The sequence below is a fragment of the Euprymna scolopes genome, chromosome 19 (assembly GCF_053919585.1).
Source record: "Euprymna scolopes isolate OS-2025 chromosome 19, ASM5391958v1, whole genome shotgun sequence".
In the NCBI taxonomy this organism is placed as follows: Eukaryota; Metazoa; Mollusca; class Cephalopoda; order Sepiida; family Sepiolidae; genus Euprymna; species Euprymna scolopes.
In genome coordinates this window covers 145,025,908-145,047,117 of record NC_136500.1, presented here as the reverse complement: position 1 = coordinate 145,047,117, position 21,210 = coordinate 145,025,908, and the positions used below count along the sequence as shown (strand labels likewise).

The 21,210-nt window shown below is 30.6% G+C and overlaps 1 protein-coding gene across 1 annotated transcript in view; it reads left to right on the top strand.

The window, feature by feature from the left end:
• LOC145240384 (uncharacterized) overlaps positions 1 to 21,210 on the top strand; it is a 569,837-nt gene that overhangs the window by 413,797 nt on the left and 134,830 nt on the right. The window contains exons 89-92 of the mRNA XM_080103965.1: positions 4,040 to 4,066; positions 7,020 to 7,586; positions 16,043 to 16,078; positions 18,422 to 18,991. Of these exons, the coding sequence (XP_079960091.1) occupies positions 4,040 to 4,066; positions 7,020 to 7,586; positions 16,043 to 16,078; positions 18,422 to 18,991 (1,200 nt within the window). The remainder of the gene's footprint in view (positions 1 to 4,039; positions 4,067 to 7,019; positions 7,587 to 16,042; positions 16,079 to 18,421; positions 18,992 to 21,210) is intronic.

The window sequence follows — 21,210 nt, the reverse complement described above, 5'->3', positions numbered from 1 at the left end:
GATAAAGTAAAGAAAAAGTCTCAATGTTTCATTCTGTGAGAAATGAGATCAGCCTCATGAGATTTCGATTTTTAATTTTATCAAAGGAAACAAAGAGTGCTTTGTTTTTGAGGAAGGTGAATGGCATATGGACCGAAATGTACATGGAAAATAGATAACAACATTGAGGACGATATTCGGAATAAAAAGCAATAGTAATAACTCCTCATCTCCAAAATTCAGACAAAAATTAAATCTGATCTCCATAATAAAAACGATGAGAACACAAAAATAATGTAAAATTATAAGTTTTTATGTTCGGCCATTTTTTTTATTTAAAATAGTTTTAGCTATATTTTTTTATTATTAATTTTACTGTTTTCATTATTACGTTTTTAAATAAGTTTCCAGACATTTTTTTTTTTTTGTATGGGCTCTTTCATTGATTGTACACACATGAAACTCTAGTACGCTTTGAAGTAATCATCGCCGGCTACAATGCAGCTGTTGTACCGGCCTAACAATTTCTAGAAGGCTTCATAGAAGTCCTCTTGTGTGAGCATGTCAATGATCCTTGTCACAGTCGCTTTCATCTCCTCGATCGTCTCATAATGACAGCCACTAAGGTTTTTGTTGCGCTAAGGAATAACTAAAAGTCACATGGAGCAAGGTCTAAACTATAGGGAGGGTGAGGAACTGTCTGGATGCCCATCTTTGACAAATAGTCTGTGGCAAGGATGGAGCACACTTGAGACAAACTTCATGCAAATCTTCCGCATATTCAGTTTTCACGCTGACATCAAACTGTGCACTTATTGTCTCTATAGACATACGACAGTCCTTATTCATGAAATTCTTTATTTGGCCAATCAACTCTGGTGTTCTGACTTCCTTACTTCTCCCACACCTCTCATCATTCCTCACAGACTCCCTGCTTCCCTTGAATCGCTTATGCCACTCAAAAACTGATGCTCGATTCATTCAAGATGGTCCAAAACAGTCTGAAGCATTCCATATGTTTCTGTGGTATTCTTTCAAAGTTTGAAACAGAATTTTCTTACATATCAATTTTCTAAAGAGTCCTTGCGTCCAAATTGCATTTTTCAAATTCACTAGCTGTGACAATCAGGCTTTAGTAGGGTGTATTTCAATTCCCGTTGTAGCTGTTCATTTGAACCCGGAATCATAAAAATTGGTCAGTCATCTCATAAAATGCATAGCAATGACATACTGAATATTTCAAGAGTCTACGACAATTTTAAAAGCCTCTACAAAAATGTCTGGAAATTTATTGAAGACATATCATAGGTATATCATTTTAAGCAAAAACAGAAGCTCGTTTTTCTTTAGTACATTGTTTGGTAATGTTGAAATGTTCCGTTGATATAAACAAAATGGAGGTCCGAATAGAGTTTTATGTAAAAACGGAAACTGACTAAAACTAAGACGTAAAACGAAACCAGTACACTACTTTTGTTTTTTTACTTAATATTTTATTTGAAAGAAGTTTGTTATTTTATCTTTATCCGTTAAAAAAAGTCTTGTGTAATTATTATTTAAAATGTAAGTCTTTAATTGAAAAAAAAGTGTATTTGAAATTCTGGTGCTTACGAAAAATTTTGTGGTAAAAAATTAAAATCCATTTTACACGTTTATAGATATATTTATTGCCTTTTATAATCTGACTTGCAACGAATGAAAAGTAATTTTCTTTTCTACAAATTATTCATCTCAAAAAAGAATTCCAATTAATATAAGTAGCACTGTTACTAATCTATTCTTTTAATTCATATTTCTCGTTTCTCTCATGTCGAAATTTTGGTACATGACTAAATCCACATGAACGTATTAACTCACAGACACAATTTCTTCTCTGTTTCATGTGAGATTTTTTGATAGTTTCAAAGATAGAATTTTAAAAAGACATAAACCATGCATGGCGTTTTGCACATTTAGTTTCAATATGCCATTTCGATGAAACACGTAGATGCCATTCACGTACTTACCATTTATTTCTTAAAAGTTTTTATGACGTTTCTCAATTTTTTAGATGAGGATTGGTAATTTGTATTATTATTCATCAGACTACTGTTCTCATCTTGAGTGTGATTTTCACAACGTTTCGGTCGATATAACCTCCGGCCTTCTTCAGGTGTATCCTGTTGAACTCGGGAATGTTTCTGTCAAACTCGGGAATTTGGACGGGGTTTCGAGTGGAACTCTTTATTTACTTCATGGGCGTAGCGTTCTTTTGTACATGGCTGACTCAGTCATGGCTGACGGAACAAGAGCATGCTACCGTCGTGAAGTAAATAAAGGGTTCCGCTCGAAATTCCGTCCAAATTCCAAAGTTCGACAGAAACATTCCCGAGTTCAACAAGATACACCCTGAAGAAAGTCGGAGGTTACATCGACCGAAACGTTGTGAAAATTACATTCAAGATGAGAAGAGTAGTCCGATGAATAATAATACAAAGTTTTTTCTGTTGAACTCTTGTTTCCATGGAATAATTAAAATTTTGTTTGAGAAATATTTATGTTTACCTTCGCAACGATTGCTTAGCTTATATTTAAATCATAAAATTAAAAAAAAAAACCCTTTTAAATAATGAATCACTCATTAACCAAAATTAATTCTGTAATGTTCTAATTGATAAGAATTCTGTATGGTATGAATATACTGCACAATCGATAAATTGTCTCGGATTCTTTTGATTTCCTTGTGCACATTAATTATTAAATGAAATAAGTAGTATGAGAAGACAATGTTTATAGAGAAAGGCTTCATTTTAGAAAAGAGTTTTTTTCGTACTCAATGATCATCTTTTGAACATTTCCATTTCCCATCATCAATTGACACTAATTGATTTGAATTTCGAATAATAATTGCAGAAGACATTTTTGTTAATAAAATAAAACAATTTTTTTAATATATATGAAGTAAAGAAATATTGAAAGGTTCTTTAAATAGAGACTTATCAAGATATAACAAGCTTGACATGTAAGATGGAACTTATCAAAAGAAACTTATCAACACCAGTATATATTTTGCATTGTCAATAATTTTCTTCATACACACACACACACACACACACACACACACACACACACACACACACACACACACACACACACACACACACACACACTCTCTCTCTCTCTCTCTCTCTCTCTCTCTCTCTCTCTCTATATATATATATATATATATATATATATAATGTGTGTGTATGTATATATATATATATATATATATATATATATATATATATATATATATACATATATACACATATATATAATTAGACAACACTTTCATTACTGTGCTGATTTAATATTTCGTTTGACTTTTAGTCAGTTTCCATTCTTCACATAAAACCATATTCTGGCCTTCATTTTCTTTCTATTGACAGGACATATCAACATTACCCATTATTTAAAGGTGTCCATGAGAATGCACAAATAGAAACAACAAATACTGCTAGAAGTTTGACTTCATAGAATTCTTTTTTAAATGACATGATATATTTTGAAATAATTCAATTATTAATAATAATATAAAAGACTAAAAATATGCAAATTATAACGAAAGTTTTCCAAATGTTAATCTTTAAAAGAAAAACATTCGTTTTATACTTGATATTTTGAATATTAGATAAGCATGTTAACAGACTAGTAAAAATAATAACAAAAACACTTCAATCGGCAACTGATATTTCGGTCATGCAAACTGACCCAAATCAAATGTGTTTGTGTAATTATTTGAACTATTGTATTCACATGCTCATCCACTATTCAATGTAATAGATTTTGTATGAATATTGCTTTCATGTTTTTAATTTCTGCATAATTTTTAATGCCTTGGTAATATGAATTAGATTAATTGCTACTTTTAGATGATTGGCTTCGTTTGACATAAAAACCAGACTTATTGGAAAGTATATTCTTCAGTTATAACACAATTTCCCGCATTTTGATAAGACTTTTAAATGATTTGCTTAACCATACTCCTCGATTTCTCAGTAATATGGATAACAATGTAGCCCCTTATTTCTTTCCTTAGAACCACCGACACCTCCACCAGAGCCAGGTAAGACGGTCATCATACTTCCAGTTAAAAAAGGAGTATAATTTTCAGTTGTTATCGACCTAGTTTTTGCGCGCGCACTTAGAACGAGTTCTTTAAAGGTTTCAGTATTGTACATGGTTTACCGACATTTCATCACCTGACATTTAATCACACGACTATTAATCACGGACATATAATCAATAGACATTTAATCATAGGGTTTATCACTTGGGCACTTACTCACTCAACACCGAGATAATCACCTCCCAAGTAAAAAAAAAAAAATTATTTATGTAATAATGTTATTTATGTAATTATGTTTTTATTATGTGAAATTTTTAGCCCCTTTGAGAATTTTGGGGTTATTTTTACAAGGGATTAAAATCTATAGGGTAAAACTGTCATTAACGAGACATTAACGGTAAAACTGTAATTTAGGAGAGATAAAAATCTATAGGGTAAAACTCGCCTATTATGCAATGGTTAGAAGAGAGGCTATCTGTTCGCTTAAAGTAAATATCAGCCACTTTTTTAAGACTTTTTAACAAATAAAGTATAAACATAACATTTATTTTAATTAATTTATTTTTCATTTTAAAAATGTAAACAAACTTCTGCAAATAGTTTCATTTTTTACTCAATGTTAACAAACAATACCAAACTTAAAAAAAAACAATACAGAATATTATAAAAGAAACTTTTTCAATACAGATTCTGAAGACTCCTCTTAAAGGATTCCAAAAATAGACAAATATAATGTAGTGAAAAAATAGTACCCTTTAAGCGCTTTAGGAAATCCGCAAGTGATTAAATGTCCACGTGATGAAAAACAATGTGATTAAATGTCTAGTGATTAATAGTCCGTGATTAATAGTCGTGCGATGAAATATCGGATGATGAAAAGACCGTATACCATAGTACATAGTTATTTGTGTGATTTAAAAACAATGGGTGTTTGTTATGTTTCTGAAAAGTGTTTTGATATTTGGATGTGATTGTAGATGGTGATCAGTGTTTGTTGTAATAAGAACTGACCTTTGCTATTCACAAACTTTGATATATTCATGTGTGGAGCAAAGATTAACTGATCTATGATGTCAGAGATTTCATTTGTATTTTGACAGCTAAAAAAATGGTTCAATGTAATGGATGACATTTTTCTATTGTTATTTAGTCACAATTAACTATGTTTTATAACATACTTTTTGTAAACAATATTAAAACAGACATGTTTTTTTTTTTAATTTATAAAATGTATATCATCACTATAATAAGGATCTTATAGCAGACTTCAAAAAACATTTATAACATGCAGATAACTATAGGGTGGTACATCAGTCACAATACGAAGCTGAAAAATCGAGGCGATTTACGTGACATTATTTTTCTAGGAATAAATCAAATTACAATTCCAGTCCTTAAACTATGTAAAAAAAAAAGAATTAATGAAATGCACGCATTTACAAAAATGATATTGTATTTAAAAATGGTAAAGTGACTTATGTGCCACTTTGTATAACATTGTTAAAATAACAGAAATTGTTTAATCATAGCTTTTTTTTTTCGATTTTTCTTATGATCTTATTATTTTGTGTTAAAATAAAAAAAATATGATTTCCATATGTATCACGAACGTTTTCGATTCTTCCTCGAATCTTCATCTGGTAACAAAACAAATGAACAAAGAGAGAAAATGCTGCCAAGACTAAGCTTGTTTCCTTCAATAATTGCAAGAAACCTTCTCTACCACCAATAGCCATGGCCAAGAACACATTGCCTGAAAGTACTTCTTTTAAACTCCTCGGCCTAACATTTACAGGGAACATGCACTGGAATAGATACATTGAGAGCATTGCCAAGGCTGCTGAAAAGAAGGTGGGCTCTCTCTACCGTGCTAGAAAATTACTTACGCCTGAAAGTATCTTGTACATCTATAAGGCCACCATTCGCCCATGTATGGAGTACTGTTGTCACATCTGGGCTGGTGCATCTGCTGATTGTCTCTCACTCCTGGACAGGGTTCAAAAGAGAGTCACCAAACTGATAAGTCTTGAACTGTCATCTAGGCTTCAGCCTCTGTCCCATCAACGAAATGTTGCATCCCTTTGCCTGTTCTACAAGTACTTTAATGGTGAGTGCTCTGACGAACTGCAAGCACTTGTGCCTACTTGACGTGACTACCCCCGCCAAACCCAACAGCAACTAAGTCCCATCCCTTTGCAGTAGAAATCCCTAGGTGTAAGAAAGCCTTTTACTCCAATAGTTTCTTCCCCAGAACTGCAAGTCTTTGGAACTCCCTTCCGGGATTCTGCTTTCCCAACTGTACTGATATGCAGAAGTTCAAGTATAATGTGAACAAATATCTTGCTACTCATCTCCCTTCATAATGCCCCCGAAAATGATGATTCGACAAAGAATCGAAAATGTTCGTGATACATGTATATTTTTTTTCAATTTCACACCAGAAAAATCATAATAAATGTGGAAAAAAAACAGTATAACTAAGCAAAAAAGAGGTTATTTTTAATGGTGTCTACTTAAATGAAATAATGTTGTCTAAATACACACAATTATGATAAATATAAGCATGATCACTAGAACGGTGAATTATATATCTTGATGGTCTTTTATAATTATAATATGTTATAGAAAATTTATAATTGATTTATTAGTAAATTTGTAATTGTTTAAAAATGTTTCGTTTATACATTGCTAGCATTGTTTGTTAATACGTTTTTAGTATATAATATTTTCATCTTTTTATTATTGTATTCTCAAAATATCGAAAGTAAGATGAATAATAATAATTATACGAAACATAAATAGAATAGTGTCTTACGTAATTAAATTTGACCAATATAAGAATGTTTCTTAAAGGTCACATAAAAGCACATTATAGTTGTTTTCTTATTTAAATAACGCTGCACTTTGTTTAAAAACATTGCAAAACTAATCATATTATCATGCTATTCAGAGTGTACTGTTACGTCATCCGATGTCGTCTTCCTGCTGGATAGTTCAACGAGTGTTCTTGAAACCAACTTCAGAAAAATACTCGCCTTTGTCAAGGAATTCTTGTCAGAGGCCTATTTCGGAGCTTCTGGTGTCCGTGTGGGTCTGGTTACGTACAGCACACATGCGAATGTGCAGTTTTATCTGAATTCTTATGAAACGAAAGAGGAGATATTTAACGCTGTTGATAAAGTCCCTTACACCTACGGAAGCACCAACACGGCTGGAGGACTGGAGAAACTGAGGAAGGAGATGTTTACACGTGAGCATGGAGATCGTCCCGAATCCAGAAACATTGCCATTGTGGTCACAGATGGCGTGTCGAATGTGAATTCGTACCGTACGCTGGACGAAGCCGCTCTTCTGAAGGATGCAGAGGTGCATGTTTATGGTGTCGGCATTGGCCTTGTTGAAATTAATGAGTTGCAGCAGATTGTGTCCGTGCCGGCTGAAGAAAACACGTTCCTTGCACAGAATTTTGATGATTTGCAGGGATTGAAAAAGTTAGTTTTTGCAGAAATGTGTCCAGGTATGTAAGGATGTTAATTCTATTGCCAGTTGCATCTGCAGTAGCAGTGAGGTGTTGCACTGACACCACGTGATGCTACGAATGCTCAAGCCTTCACTGGTTAGGAATTAATGTAAATAGATATGTTATGACCATAACTTCACTTACTGATACAGGCTTTTACCAACTTCACTTGCATCATTCTTATTATTATTATCATTATTATTATTATTATTATTATTATTATTACTATTATATATAAAAAAAAACATGTTTTTATTTAAGCTTCCGTGCAAAGAAATGACTTGAGATGTGCTAATCAAAATAGATTAGGGTTGAGGGTTTAGATCATAGTCAGTGGCCGAAATAAATTTGTTTACCTTGTGATTATAAAAATAAAATATATTCTTGTTGATATTTGTTCTCCCTCTCATAATTTTGTAGATTTCTTATTTTTTTACTCTTCTACAAGTACCAAAAAATTCAGCCTTTCATCTCGATATGAAACATTTTCTCTCCTACACATTTTCACTTGCCCTATAAACTCTTCTTAGTCTGTTGTGTATGCATTAAAACACAAGGCGGTGGGTTTTAACAACATTTTCACATTAAGTAACTACAGTTTTTCAGTAGTGCAATATGAATAAAGTATTCTGTCAGAGTCGAATTTAATTATATGCTCAGATATCATATGATTTAAATATCGGTTTTAATTATATGCTCAGGTATCATATGGTTTAAATGTCGGTTTTAATTATATGCTTAGATATCATATGGTTTAAATATAGGTTTTAATTATATGCTCAGGTATCATATGGTTTAAATGTCGGTTTTGATTATATGCTTAGATATCATATGGTTTAAATGTCGGTTGTAATTATATGCTTAGATATCATATGGTTTAAATGTCGGTTTTAATTATATGCTAAGATATCATATGGTTTAACTGTCGGTTTTGATTATATGGTCAGATATCATATGGTTTAAATGTCGATTTTAAGTATATGCTCAGATATATGGTTTAAATGTCGAGTTTAATTATATGCTCAGATATCATATGGTTTAAATGTCGGTTTTAATTATATGCTTAGATATCATATGGTTTAAATGTCGGTTTTAATTATATGCTCAGATATCATATGCTTTAAAGGTCCACAGAAGAATCAGAGAAAGAAACTTTATAACGATCGCATAAGTTTAACATTTTGGCAGCTTTCATAAATCTATTGAGGTCTTTATCATGCCTTCATGCCAGAGCATGAACTGTCAAGGTAAAATGTATCTATGATTCTTTAAATGAAGACAATATTGTGAATGATTCCAAACAAGACTTATCCCCATTTGCACGGGAGGAGCTACTAATTACGATCATGTCTACAGTAGACTATGTGGGGAGTTGAGTAGCGAGATGTCTCATTGCATTACATTTAAACTTCTGCGTGTTAGTACAGCTAGGAAAGAAAGAAACAGAGAAAATTTCAAAGTTTTATAATTCGTGGGGAGAAACTATTACATTACAAGGATTTCTAACTCTCGAGACCTCAATAGTGAAAGGGTGGGATTTTGCTGTTTGTTGGCTTAGTCTGGAATATGTATGTCGAGAAGACACAAGTGCCATGAGTTCATCATAGCAAATTCCGTTGAAGTAATTGTAGAACAAGTATAATGATTTGATATCGTGATGATAAGACAGAGGTTGGAGCTTGGCTGATAGTGTTGGATATGTTAGATTAGTGTTAGGTGTGTTTTTAATAATAAGATTTCAGATCTATGGTACTATAACATTTTATGGGCCCATCACATTTACTAATTCCTAGTTCTTAAGCAACAAATAAACACCCAAGCTGGAAATCTGTTAACTGTCTGAGATTAATCATTCACTGAAATAAATGCAATTTCAACTAGCCGCACCACTTCATATAACCCACAAGCTAATGGATAGTATGAGAGATTTAACAGTATATTTTAGAAACAAAGGTAACAGCTATTTATTACACAGCACATCATACTTATAGAATGCATATTCCATTTTATAAACTACTAGCAGGCCACCCGGCGTTGCTCGGTCGTAAAATATGCACAAATATTATATTTTAATTTCTACTGAGAGGTGCATGCGAGTATTATGTTTTTTGTAAATAGTTCACTTCATGTAAGTAAAAAAAAAAATACTCGAGCTGAGATCGAAACCAAAACCTAAAGACAGTGAATCAAGTAGGATAACCATTAGGCCAGCCTGACACGTTTTTGAAAAGTGTTTTCAAGCCTACTTATTCTTGACATAAGTAATCTATCATGTGAATGATTCATGCATGCACATTCGTTAAGCAGCAAATAGATAGTAATCTGATGACTCTCACGTACCAATATTGCAATTGTGACCTCTTAGCAGCCCTTGTTTTCGGAAGAAAACGTACTAAAATGTTTTCGACGTGTCTGAATATCCTATGTACTAAATTTCAAATCTGTAGATCAAAGATTGGTTGAGTATATAGGTTGAGAAGTGTCCTCCGACACACACATTGTCTCTTTTATAGATATATAGAAAAAACAGTGGCATTAGAAAAGCAACAATTTAACAAATTAATGAAAATTAAGAGGATTTATTTTCCATATTGAATTATGAAATACAGAAATAATTTTTTCCATTAAAAATGATTTTCACAATTAAAACTTGACGAGATAAGCTACAATATTTATTTATTTATTGCGAACTATTATCCTCTTCTTTTACTTGTTGAAATGTCAAATATATAGTATTAATATTAAAAATGTATGGTTTAAATGTTTAAAAGGCTTAGTTGGTCAAAATGTGATGAGACGACAACAACTATAGAAAGCAGTAATTACTGAGGATGTAGTTAGAAGATTCAGCATTTCTATCCCGTTGCGTTTAACGATCTGACAAAAGCAAGAGGAAGTTGGCCGAAACGTCGTGAAACAACTAAAAGATGAGGATAATAGTTTGCAATAAATAAAAGAATAAATAAAACAAATTACTCATATCAATAAGAATTCCAATTAATATTTTTTTGTTATAAAGAAAATACAATGAATAATTATTGGATAAATTTTGTGAAACTTTAAGAAATTTCAAATCAAGAAAAAACACTCATTGTAAAGTAAGTTTCATGAATAAATATGTATTTTTGAATTACAAACAAATGATAGCAAATCAAAAAAAAAATTTTTTCTTTTGTATGATTTAAAAAAGTCTTTTCATGATTTCTTTTTTTTTTTCAAATCAAGATAAATATTTTTTTTTCATATATAATAAACCAATTATAACAAATCTTTTCTTAAATTACATTTTCTGCTCCGATTACATTAGTTCAATGTTTTGGCACATTTTAACATTTTACGTAAACTGGCAAAAAAATTCTGATAATAACACAGTCCTTATTTTGCATAAGTACCGAAAAACTAAATAACCTCACAAAATGTGATTTCTTGAATTTATTTATTTATTGCTTTTTATAATCTGACTTGCAACGAATGAAAAGTAATTTTCTTTTCTACAAATTCCTCATCTCAAAAAAGAATTCCATTAATATAAGTAGCACTGTTACTAATCTATTCTTTTAATTCATATTCCTCGTTTCTCTCATGTCGAAATTTTGGTACATGAATAAATCCACATGAACGTATTAACTCACAGACACAATTTCTTCTCTGTTTCATGTGAGATTTTTTGATAGTTTCAAAGATAGAATTTTAAAAAGACATAAACCATGCATGACGTTTTGCACATTTAGTTTCAATATGCCATTTCGATGAAACACGTAGATGCCATTCACGTACTTACCATTTATTTCTTAAAAGTTTTTATGACGTTTCTCAATTTTTTAGATGAGGATTGGTAATTTGTATTATTATTCATCAGACTACTGTTCTCATCTTGAGTGTGATTTTCACAACGTTTCGGTCGATATAACCTCCGGCCTTATTCAGGTGTATCTTGTTGAACTCGGGAATGTTTTCTGGCAAACTCGGGAATTTGGACGTAATTTCGAGCGGAACCCTTTTTTTTCTTTAATGGGGGTAGCGTGCTCTTGTACATGACTGACTCAGTCGTGGCTGACGGAACAAGAGGAGCACGCTACCCCCGTGAAGTAAATAAAGGGTTCCGCTCGAAATTCCGTCCAAATTCCTGAGTTTAACAGAAACATTCCCGAGTTCAACAAAATACTCCTGAAGAAGGTCGGAGGTTATATAGTTACATTCATTTCTTATCAATGAGCATTGTAAATATAAACTAAAGAACTTTATAAAGGTTTTCTGTTGAACTCTTTTTTCCATGAAATTATTAAAATTTTGTTTGAAACGTATACATGTGTAGCTTTGCAACGATTGCTTAGTTTATTTTATAATCGTAAAATTAAAAACTTTTTATAATGAATCACTCATTAACCAAAAGTAATTCTGTCATGTTCTAATTGATCAGAATTCCGTATGTTATGAATATATTCAAGTGGATAGATCCTTCGGAAGATTTATTGGAAAATATACTTTACAACGTTCAGAAGAGCATTTGAAAAAGTACCTTATACCTTTGTTAAGTAAATTGAGCCTTTTAAACATTTTAGTATCCTTATTATATAAACATTTTAGTATCCTTATTATATATCTGATAATTCACACTTATATATATATATATATATATATATATATATATATATATATATATATATATATATAAAGTGTGTGTGTGTGTGTGTATAAATATATATATATATATATATATATACATTGATATATATGTATATATAGTAAGTTATAAACTATATATGGCGATTAAGCTACACTGAATATTCAGCGTTTCATCCACTCTAGGACTGTTCAAGTTTATGCGCATAAGCCTGAAGAGTCCTAGAGTGGATGAAACGCGGAATATTCAGTGTAGCTTAATCGCCATATATATTTTATAACTTACTAACTAGCTTTACCTATGTATTGAGCATTTTGAAGTAAATACTTAAAGTTTACGCATAAATTTATACTTTCGTATATTAATTTTATGTGAGTAAATGAAGTAGTTATATGCGTGCATATATATATATATGTGATATATATATATATATATATATATATATATATATATAAAATATATATATATGTATAGATAGATATATGAATATATATATATGTACATATATATGTAGAGATACATATATATGTATAGATAGATATATGAATATATATATATATCCATATATAGAGAGATATATGAATATATATACATATATATGTAGAGATACATGTATATATATAGATGTAAACATATATATATGTATACATATATATATATATATATATATATATATTTATATATATATATACTAGTAAAAGTACCCGTCGTGTACTGGGTTCAAAAACAGCCTACAGAAAATGGACTCTGTTTTATGAAAGTATGATATGAAAAGGAAGGGTTGTTAATTTGGGGTATTAAAACCAGAGCAAAATAGGATGAAAGTAAAAATAAAATAGATAAACCCCATAATTTATTATACCGTACCTGTCCACACTGAAACACTTGTCACAATATTCTGTGGATCTATATTAAAAAACCTTGTTAAACTTTGTGACATATCTCCATTCAGATGCGAACGAACACCCCATTATTTTATTATACCATATTTCTTCAAACTGAAACATAATTATCAAAGTATAGTTACGCAGATAGATATGAAAAGTCTTTATTAAAGTTTGTGCCTATTTCCATTCTATGGAGGCCAGACGCGAACGCAGACTCCACAATTTTATCATACCATCCCTATTTACGTGAAACCATACTTATCAAAGTATTCTTATGTACATCTATATCAAAAACACTTGTAAACGTTTTTGGTTTAATTTTAAAAAAATTATTTCCATACTTTGTGGACAAGGCGCGAATGCAGACCCCACAATCTTAATGGACTACCATTCTGCCAGATCAAACATACCCATTCCTGTGTCTCGACACATCTTCTATCATTATATGTAATCAGTTTTTTAAAATAATCAACCATATAGGAGCCTATTCGTGACCAGAGACACACACACACAAACATTCAGCTTTATATTATAGATATAGATATATTTCTATATGTATACATATATATATATATATATGCATACATATATATAGATAGATATATCTATATATGCATACATATAAATATATTTATATATGTATACATCTATATATATAAATATATTTATATATGCATACATCTATATATATAAATATATTTATATATGTAACATCTATATATATATATAAATATATTTATATATATACATCTATATATATATATAAATATATTTATATATATACATCTATATCTATAAATATATTTATATATATATACATCTATATCTATAAATATATTTATATATATATACATCTATATCTATAAATATATTTATATATGTATACATATATATAAATATATTTATATATGTATACATATATATAAATATATTTATATATGTATACATATATATATAGATATATTTATATATGTATACATATCTATCTATCTATCTATATATATATATATAGATATATTTATATATGTATATATATAGATATATACATACATACATATATGTATATATATATCTATACATATCAAAACAAAATCAAATATCTATACATACATATATATACATATATGTGTATATATATATGAATATATATATACATGTATATACGTATATATGCACATATATATATATGTGTGTATATATGTATATACGTATATATGCACATATATATATATGTGTGTATATATGTATATGCGTATATATGCATATATATATATGTGTATATATATATACATACATACATACATACATATGCATATATGTGTATATATACATACATACATATGCATATATATATGTATATATATACATACGTATGTATATAAATATGCATGCATATATATTTGTATATATATATATATACATTAATATGCATGTATATATATATTCATTAATATGCATGTATATAAATATGCATGCATATATATATACATTAATATGCATGTATATATATATATATATATATATATATATATATATATATATATATATATATATATATATAGTCGAATGGAAAATAATGAGACAAGCTACCACATGCAGACATTTAGACGACCCATGTAAATTATGCCTCCATGAAAAATTTTCTATCCTGTACTTTAAAGAACCTCAGAATCTATTAAACTGTAGGCGGGAAATAGCAAACAACTGTGTTCACAAAATTAAACTTACTCTTGGATAGCGATACAGAATAGCTTTAAAACTAACAATAACAATAGAAAACAAACAAATAAATAAATTAAATAAACATGAATATACATAAACGATCACACACATATATGTATATATATGTATATATATATATGTATATATATGTGCATGTATGTGTGTACACATAGGTATATTTATATGTATATAAAAAAAGAAGAAAAAAGGAGAACGTCTACCTAAAACCACTAACCTAGTTCTAAAACACATCCTTGGTTTGATAAAATGCATGCCCATTGGCTGATAGGAAGGGGCGCGGTGGATACTAGAAAGCTGATTGGCCAACTAGAAATCCTCAACATATATAAAAACAAGAAGCAACCACAGAATTCGCGCATAAGCCTGACGAATCCTATAGTTGGATGAAACGCAGAATATTCAGTGTAGCTTAATCGCCATATATATTTTATAAATTACTAACTAGCTCTACCTACGTATTGAGCACTTTTGAAGTAAATACTTAAAGTTTACGCATAAATCTATACTTTCGTATATTAACTTTATGTGAATAAATGAAGTAGTTATATATATATATATATATATATATATATATATATATATAGAGAGAGAGAGAGAGAGAGAGAGAGAAATGACCGTACTATTTAATTATAAGCAGTAGTATGCATTAATTCCAGAATTGTGGTTTCAGGAAAAGGCTGGAAATTGAACCTGTTGGACTAAAGGAATGACAACTGTTCAGACCATTAGATTCAAAACATTTTACTTTCCTATGCACCTGATTTTCAGTGTTTTCATTAACCGCAGGTATTGATTATCGTGCGAATTAACATATAGTGTATTTGTTGCATAGCCTTTTATCTTATGTCCAGTGGTAATAAATTCCAAGTCGGCAGGCCTACATAGTATACAGTCAGAGAAAATTTATCAAACGAAAGTCGGAATGTTGTATTGGTATTAAAGTAGACCACCTTTTTTTTAATTCCCTAAGTAGGGCTCAATTTTAATTTCTTAAAGGAACTAATAACTCTAATATTTAAATAAATATTTACTATTAGTAATTGTATATTTATTATTTTGAATAGTAACACTATATTTCTATAAGTTCAGCTGACGTAATTTTCTTTTTTATAACGTAACAATATGAATTATTTATGTTTTTTGCTTTTGTGAACCAATTTTCAGTCATATAATCTCGTATTTGGTAATTCTCTTCACAGTTCCCCCGACAACAACACCAATACCAACTACAACGGGTATGTGTGGTTTTCTTAGTTCTTTCTACAATCATATAACGACTTTGACATTGTCTTTCATAGTTTTAGTCTTGTAACGATACATTCAGTTTTTCAAGAGGAATATTGTTCTATAGAGGAGATCAAAAGAAATATTCTACGTATTATCTGATTGGCTGCTTTTTCAAATTAAGCACTTTTAGACATGTTTCTATGAATGGTGAAATTAATACTGAAAATGCAATGAAATAGTATGTCTGTTAGACTTGTTCTTGCTTTGATAGGTGTGATATTAGTGTAATATATATAATATGTAAGAAACTCGACCAGATAAATAGATAGAAATTTCCTCTTTTGGTGAGGATTATCTTTTATATTGATGACTACAAATAGTGATTTATGTTTTGTAGTATTGTAATAATCTGTAATGGCAATACAAAAGCACAACAGATCTTCATGCTGTGGTGCTCTTGTGTTTTTACTATAAACAGTATGCTTTCTTTTCTATTCCATAAATTTATTTTGTGAGTTTGTTTTTGTGTATGTGTGTATTTTGATGTGTGTGTGTCTGTGTGTGCGTGTAATGATAGATATTAGTGTTTACTACTATTTTTCTAAAAATGACGCTTTTATCCGAGTTTATCTACGTGTATATATATATATATATATATATATATATATATTACTTTGGGGTAATTGCGCCAACTAAAAAAAAATGCTCTTTATATACGTGTTCGCCAAAAGAGCACTTTGAGCTAGTTGGTGCAATTACCCCAAAGTATGGTACGTGTGGTTTTCATGTGTGTGTGTTATATACAGTAGAACCCCAGGATACAGTGGTCTTATGATACGTTTTTTTGCAGGTTACGATGTGGGATACAATGTTTTTCCAGACCCTGCTTACGGTATTTGCCCCTCCTTATGGTGTTATTTATACTGTTATTTGATTATATACATGTGTATTATATACTGTACTGTATTTTGTTACTAATTTTTAATATGTATTGTATAAAATTTAGCTTAGGCCCCACCATACGGTAACTTTACCTTACAATCCAAACTCCGGAACGAATTAATATCGTATCTCGGGGTTCTACTATGTGTGTGTGTGTGTGTGTGTGAGAGAGAGAGAGAGAGGTGCGTTTGTGTGTGTGTTTATTTTACTTCAAGAAGTTCTCAGAAATTAAGTGGCCCATTCTCGGGCTGGCTAACACTTGATTTTTATGAGATACATAGATATCCGAGTGTTCAATAAAGGCTCTCCTCCACCTCCTTTCCGCAAGAAAAACAATAAAGAATATTAATGTTCCTCTCCTCAATTGGCCACTTAATTGTGTTACAATTTATTTTTCTTGTCGTCTTTTCCGAATTTTGCTTAATTCCATGACAAGCATTTGGGCTGGTGGTGCATCTCATTAAGTGCTATTATTTGAACCGACATCACTTGGAGAAGGTGCATCATTCCTTGTATGCGCCAGTGTATAGCCGTGTTGAGATGAACGTTTTGGAGCTTTTAATACCATGTAATTTTTTGAATCCTATATCATTTTTTGAATACGATACTGGTTCACTTGTGAGGCGAAAGAGGCTAAATCCTTGTACAGATAAACCAACGACACTCGAGGATAGTGTCTAGTAAGTAATTCAAACTCTCCTAATATATATCATGTGTATTTATACATATAGATATATAATACATATTATGTGTATTTATATGTATGTGTGTAAGTGCAAATGGACATACTCATGTGAATATCAAACGAGATTTTATGTTTTGATATGATTTGATCTTCTTATTCTCTCTCTCTCCCCTCTTTCTCCCTCTCTCTTATCTTTCTCTTGCCTCTTGTTTGCTGTTACATTAACGCTCTCTGTTTGTCTTTATATATATATATATATATATATATATATATATATATATATATAATCACTGAACCCTCTCTGCCTCTCTCTCTCTCCTCCTGTTATATTAATTCTCTTTCTTTTTGTCTCGATATATCTCTCTCTGAAATCTTTCTCTGCTTCTCTCTCTCTCTGTATATATATATATATATATATATATATATATATATATGTCTTGTGCCTCTTATTTACTGTTATATTAACTCTCTCTCTCTCTCGGTTTGCGCCTCTCTGCCTGTCTATCTCTCTCTTTTTCTCTCTATCTCCCCCCCTCTCTCTCTCTTCCTCTTATTTGCTGTTATATTAATTCTCTCTCTTTTTGTTTCTATATATATCTCTCTCTGAAATTTTTCAGCTCCCCCCTCTCTTTCTCTCTCTCTCTCTCTTTGTACCTCTTATTTGCTGTTATATTAACTAAATCTTCTATTCATCTTTATCCTGCTCTTCCCTGCGCTTTTCTAGAAAAATGCAGTGCCGCTACCTCTGATATCGCCTTCCTTCTTGATTCATCGACAAGTGTCAGTGAAGCGAATTTTAAGAAGGTTCTTTCGTTTGTCAAAGAGTTCCTGTCAACAGCCTACATTGCTGCGGATGGGGTGCGCGTTTCTGTCACAACATACAGCACAAGTGTCCATGTAGAGTTTCTCTTAGATCGGTACACAACGCGAGAAGAGATTTATGGCGCGATCGATCGCATTCCGTATCGATATGGCAGCACTAATACAGCTGATGGGCTTAAAGCTATCAGACAGCAGGTTTTCTCCGTGGAGACAGGTGACCGCCCTGATGCTCCAAATTTCTTATTTGTCGTCACTGATGGAGTTTCCAACCTCAACGCTTATCGCACAATTGAAGAAGCTGAAATGGCCAAGAAGAAGGACATCCACATCTATGCCATTGGTGTTGGTCTTGCCGACACTAATGAACTGAAGAAGATGGCGTCGGAACCAACTGATGCAAATACGTATATTGTGCAAGAATTTAGTGAACTTAAAGGTGTTCAGGCTGAACTCTTTGAGGAGTTTTGTCCAGGTAGGTTCTAACCAGGTTTAACACTTTGTCGTTGTTCATAGGCAACTTTATTCGAAGAAACAAAGCACAAAAACAACAATGAAAACCTTAAATTAGTAACAAATATACAAATTTATTAATAACATAATTTTAAAGCTTCAAATAAAATAAGAATATAAAAGATACTTTTACTTTTTTGATCAACTAAAATAGATTTTACAATCTTCTTTTTTTAATAATTAAATTTGTAAACTTTTAATTTAAAACTTCTAACCAAATATATATATATATATATATATATATATATATTATTACTGTTTTATATATGGCAATGTGTAGACACAGCAGCCTAGAAAGAAAATGGCGGTGGATTTCTTAGAATATGTCCAAAAATTCTTGTAAATAATATGGCAATGATTTTGCAATAATAAATATTCCAACTTGACATTAAGCTGTTTGACGATTTCGAAATGATTCAATGGATTGCCAAGCGTGCATGTGAAATCTGTAATTCACCATGCACAGTCATTTGATGGTTGGAGATGAAAATATACCAAAGATGGATTTTATTGTTTAATATTAAAAAATAAAACATTTTTAATGAAGCAAACTTTCCTTACGAACAAATATCTTTATAATTTTTATGTTGAGAAAGGATTTTTCTCAGTTTCAGTTTTTACATAAAACTTGAACACAGCAGACATTTTATTTCTAGGCCGTTGTGTCTACATATTACCCATATATACTTGTGAGATAATATATTACATATATATTTTCTTTTAGTATTTACTTTGATTGTGCTTAATACTTAAATGGAGCTTAGTAGTATCAAAATATACTTATGGCAAATGAGCTGCACACAAACGTTTCCGTTTCATGCAAGCTAACAGTTGGACCAACAAATTACTTTGATGCAATTAATCGGTCTATTTTTACTATAAGCTCTACTATAGTATTGAGCACTGTTGAAATAAATATGAAGCATAAAATATGTACGTGATATTACTATTTCTACTGCTAATATATATTATGTATGTTTATGACGTATTTAAAAGGATTAAAACGTTTCCTACTAATAATTTTCTGTCATTCTAAATTGTAATTAAATCTTTGATAAACTTCTCAGTTCTATTTTGTACACAATATTTGTCACAAAAAAATAAAATGTCACATTGCAAAATTAAAGACAGTTTAAATGCTTGCATTAATTTCTAATTCTTCTTTCTTTCACAGTCAGCCACGTTGTGAATTCAAGCAAAGTCGTTTAATCCATTAATTTTCAATTTCTGTTGACAAAAAGAAACGCTTTAACATTTATATAAATAAATAAATAAATAAATATATATATATATATATATATATATATATAAAATAGTAAATTGATTCATCAATAACAAAGTAATAGTAACGATACAAAAGATATTTCTTTATAATTTATTGATCGAAACATTTGTTATTTTGAAAGAAATTTAAAACAAAAGTGAATAGTAAGCACAAAATTAAAAAATAGCTAATTTTAATAAATTCTCTTTTCGGATGATTATCTTTCAACTAACATTCTGTAGCTAAGCCATGATGATAGAATGAAAAGTCAGTAATTGAGTGCAAGTCGGTAATTGGACATATTATTATGAACCCGATTTTTTTGTAAATATCTGCTCAGGCTTGACTGGCACCTGACGTCACCGCCGAAATATGTCAAGCACCCTTAAAACCGATTGGAAGCCCATTCAAATTATTTGGGTGGGCGGGGGCAGATCTGGAAAATAGGGTTGATGCAAAAACAATTCAAACAATTTCATGTTTTTTTGCCATTGTTGCAATCACCTTGTGACATGTTGCAATCACCTTGTGACATGTTGCAATTAACTTGTGACATGTTGCAATCACCTTGTTACATGTTGCAATCAACTTGTGACATGTTGCAATCACCTTGTTACATGTTGCAATCACCTTGTTACATGTTGCAATCAACTTGTGACATGTTGCAATCAACTTGTGACATGATGCAATTAACTTGTGACATGATGCAATCAACTCGTGACATGTTGCAATCAATTTGTGACATGTTGCAATCAATTTGTGACATGATCCAATCAACTCATGACATGGTGCAATCAACTCGTGACATGCTGCAATCACCTTGTTACATGTTGCAATTAATTTGTGACATGTTGCAATTAACTTGTGACATGTTGCAATCACCTTGTGACATGTTGCAATCACCTTGTGACATGTTG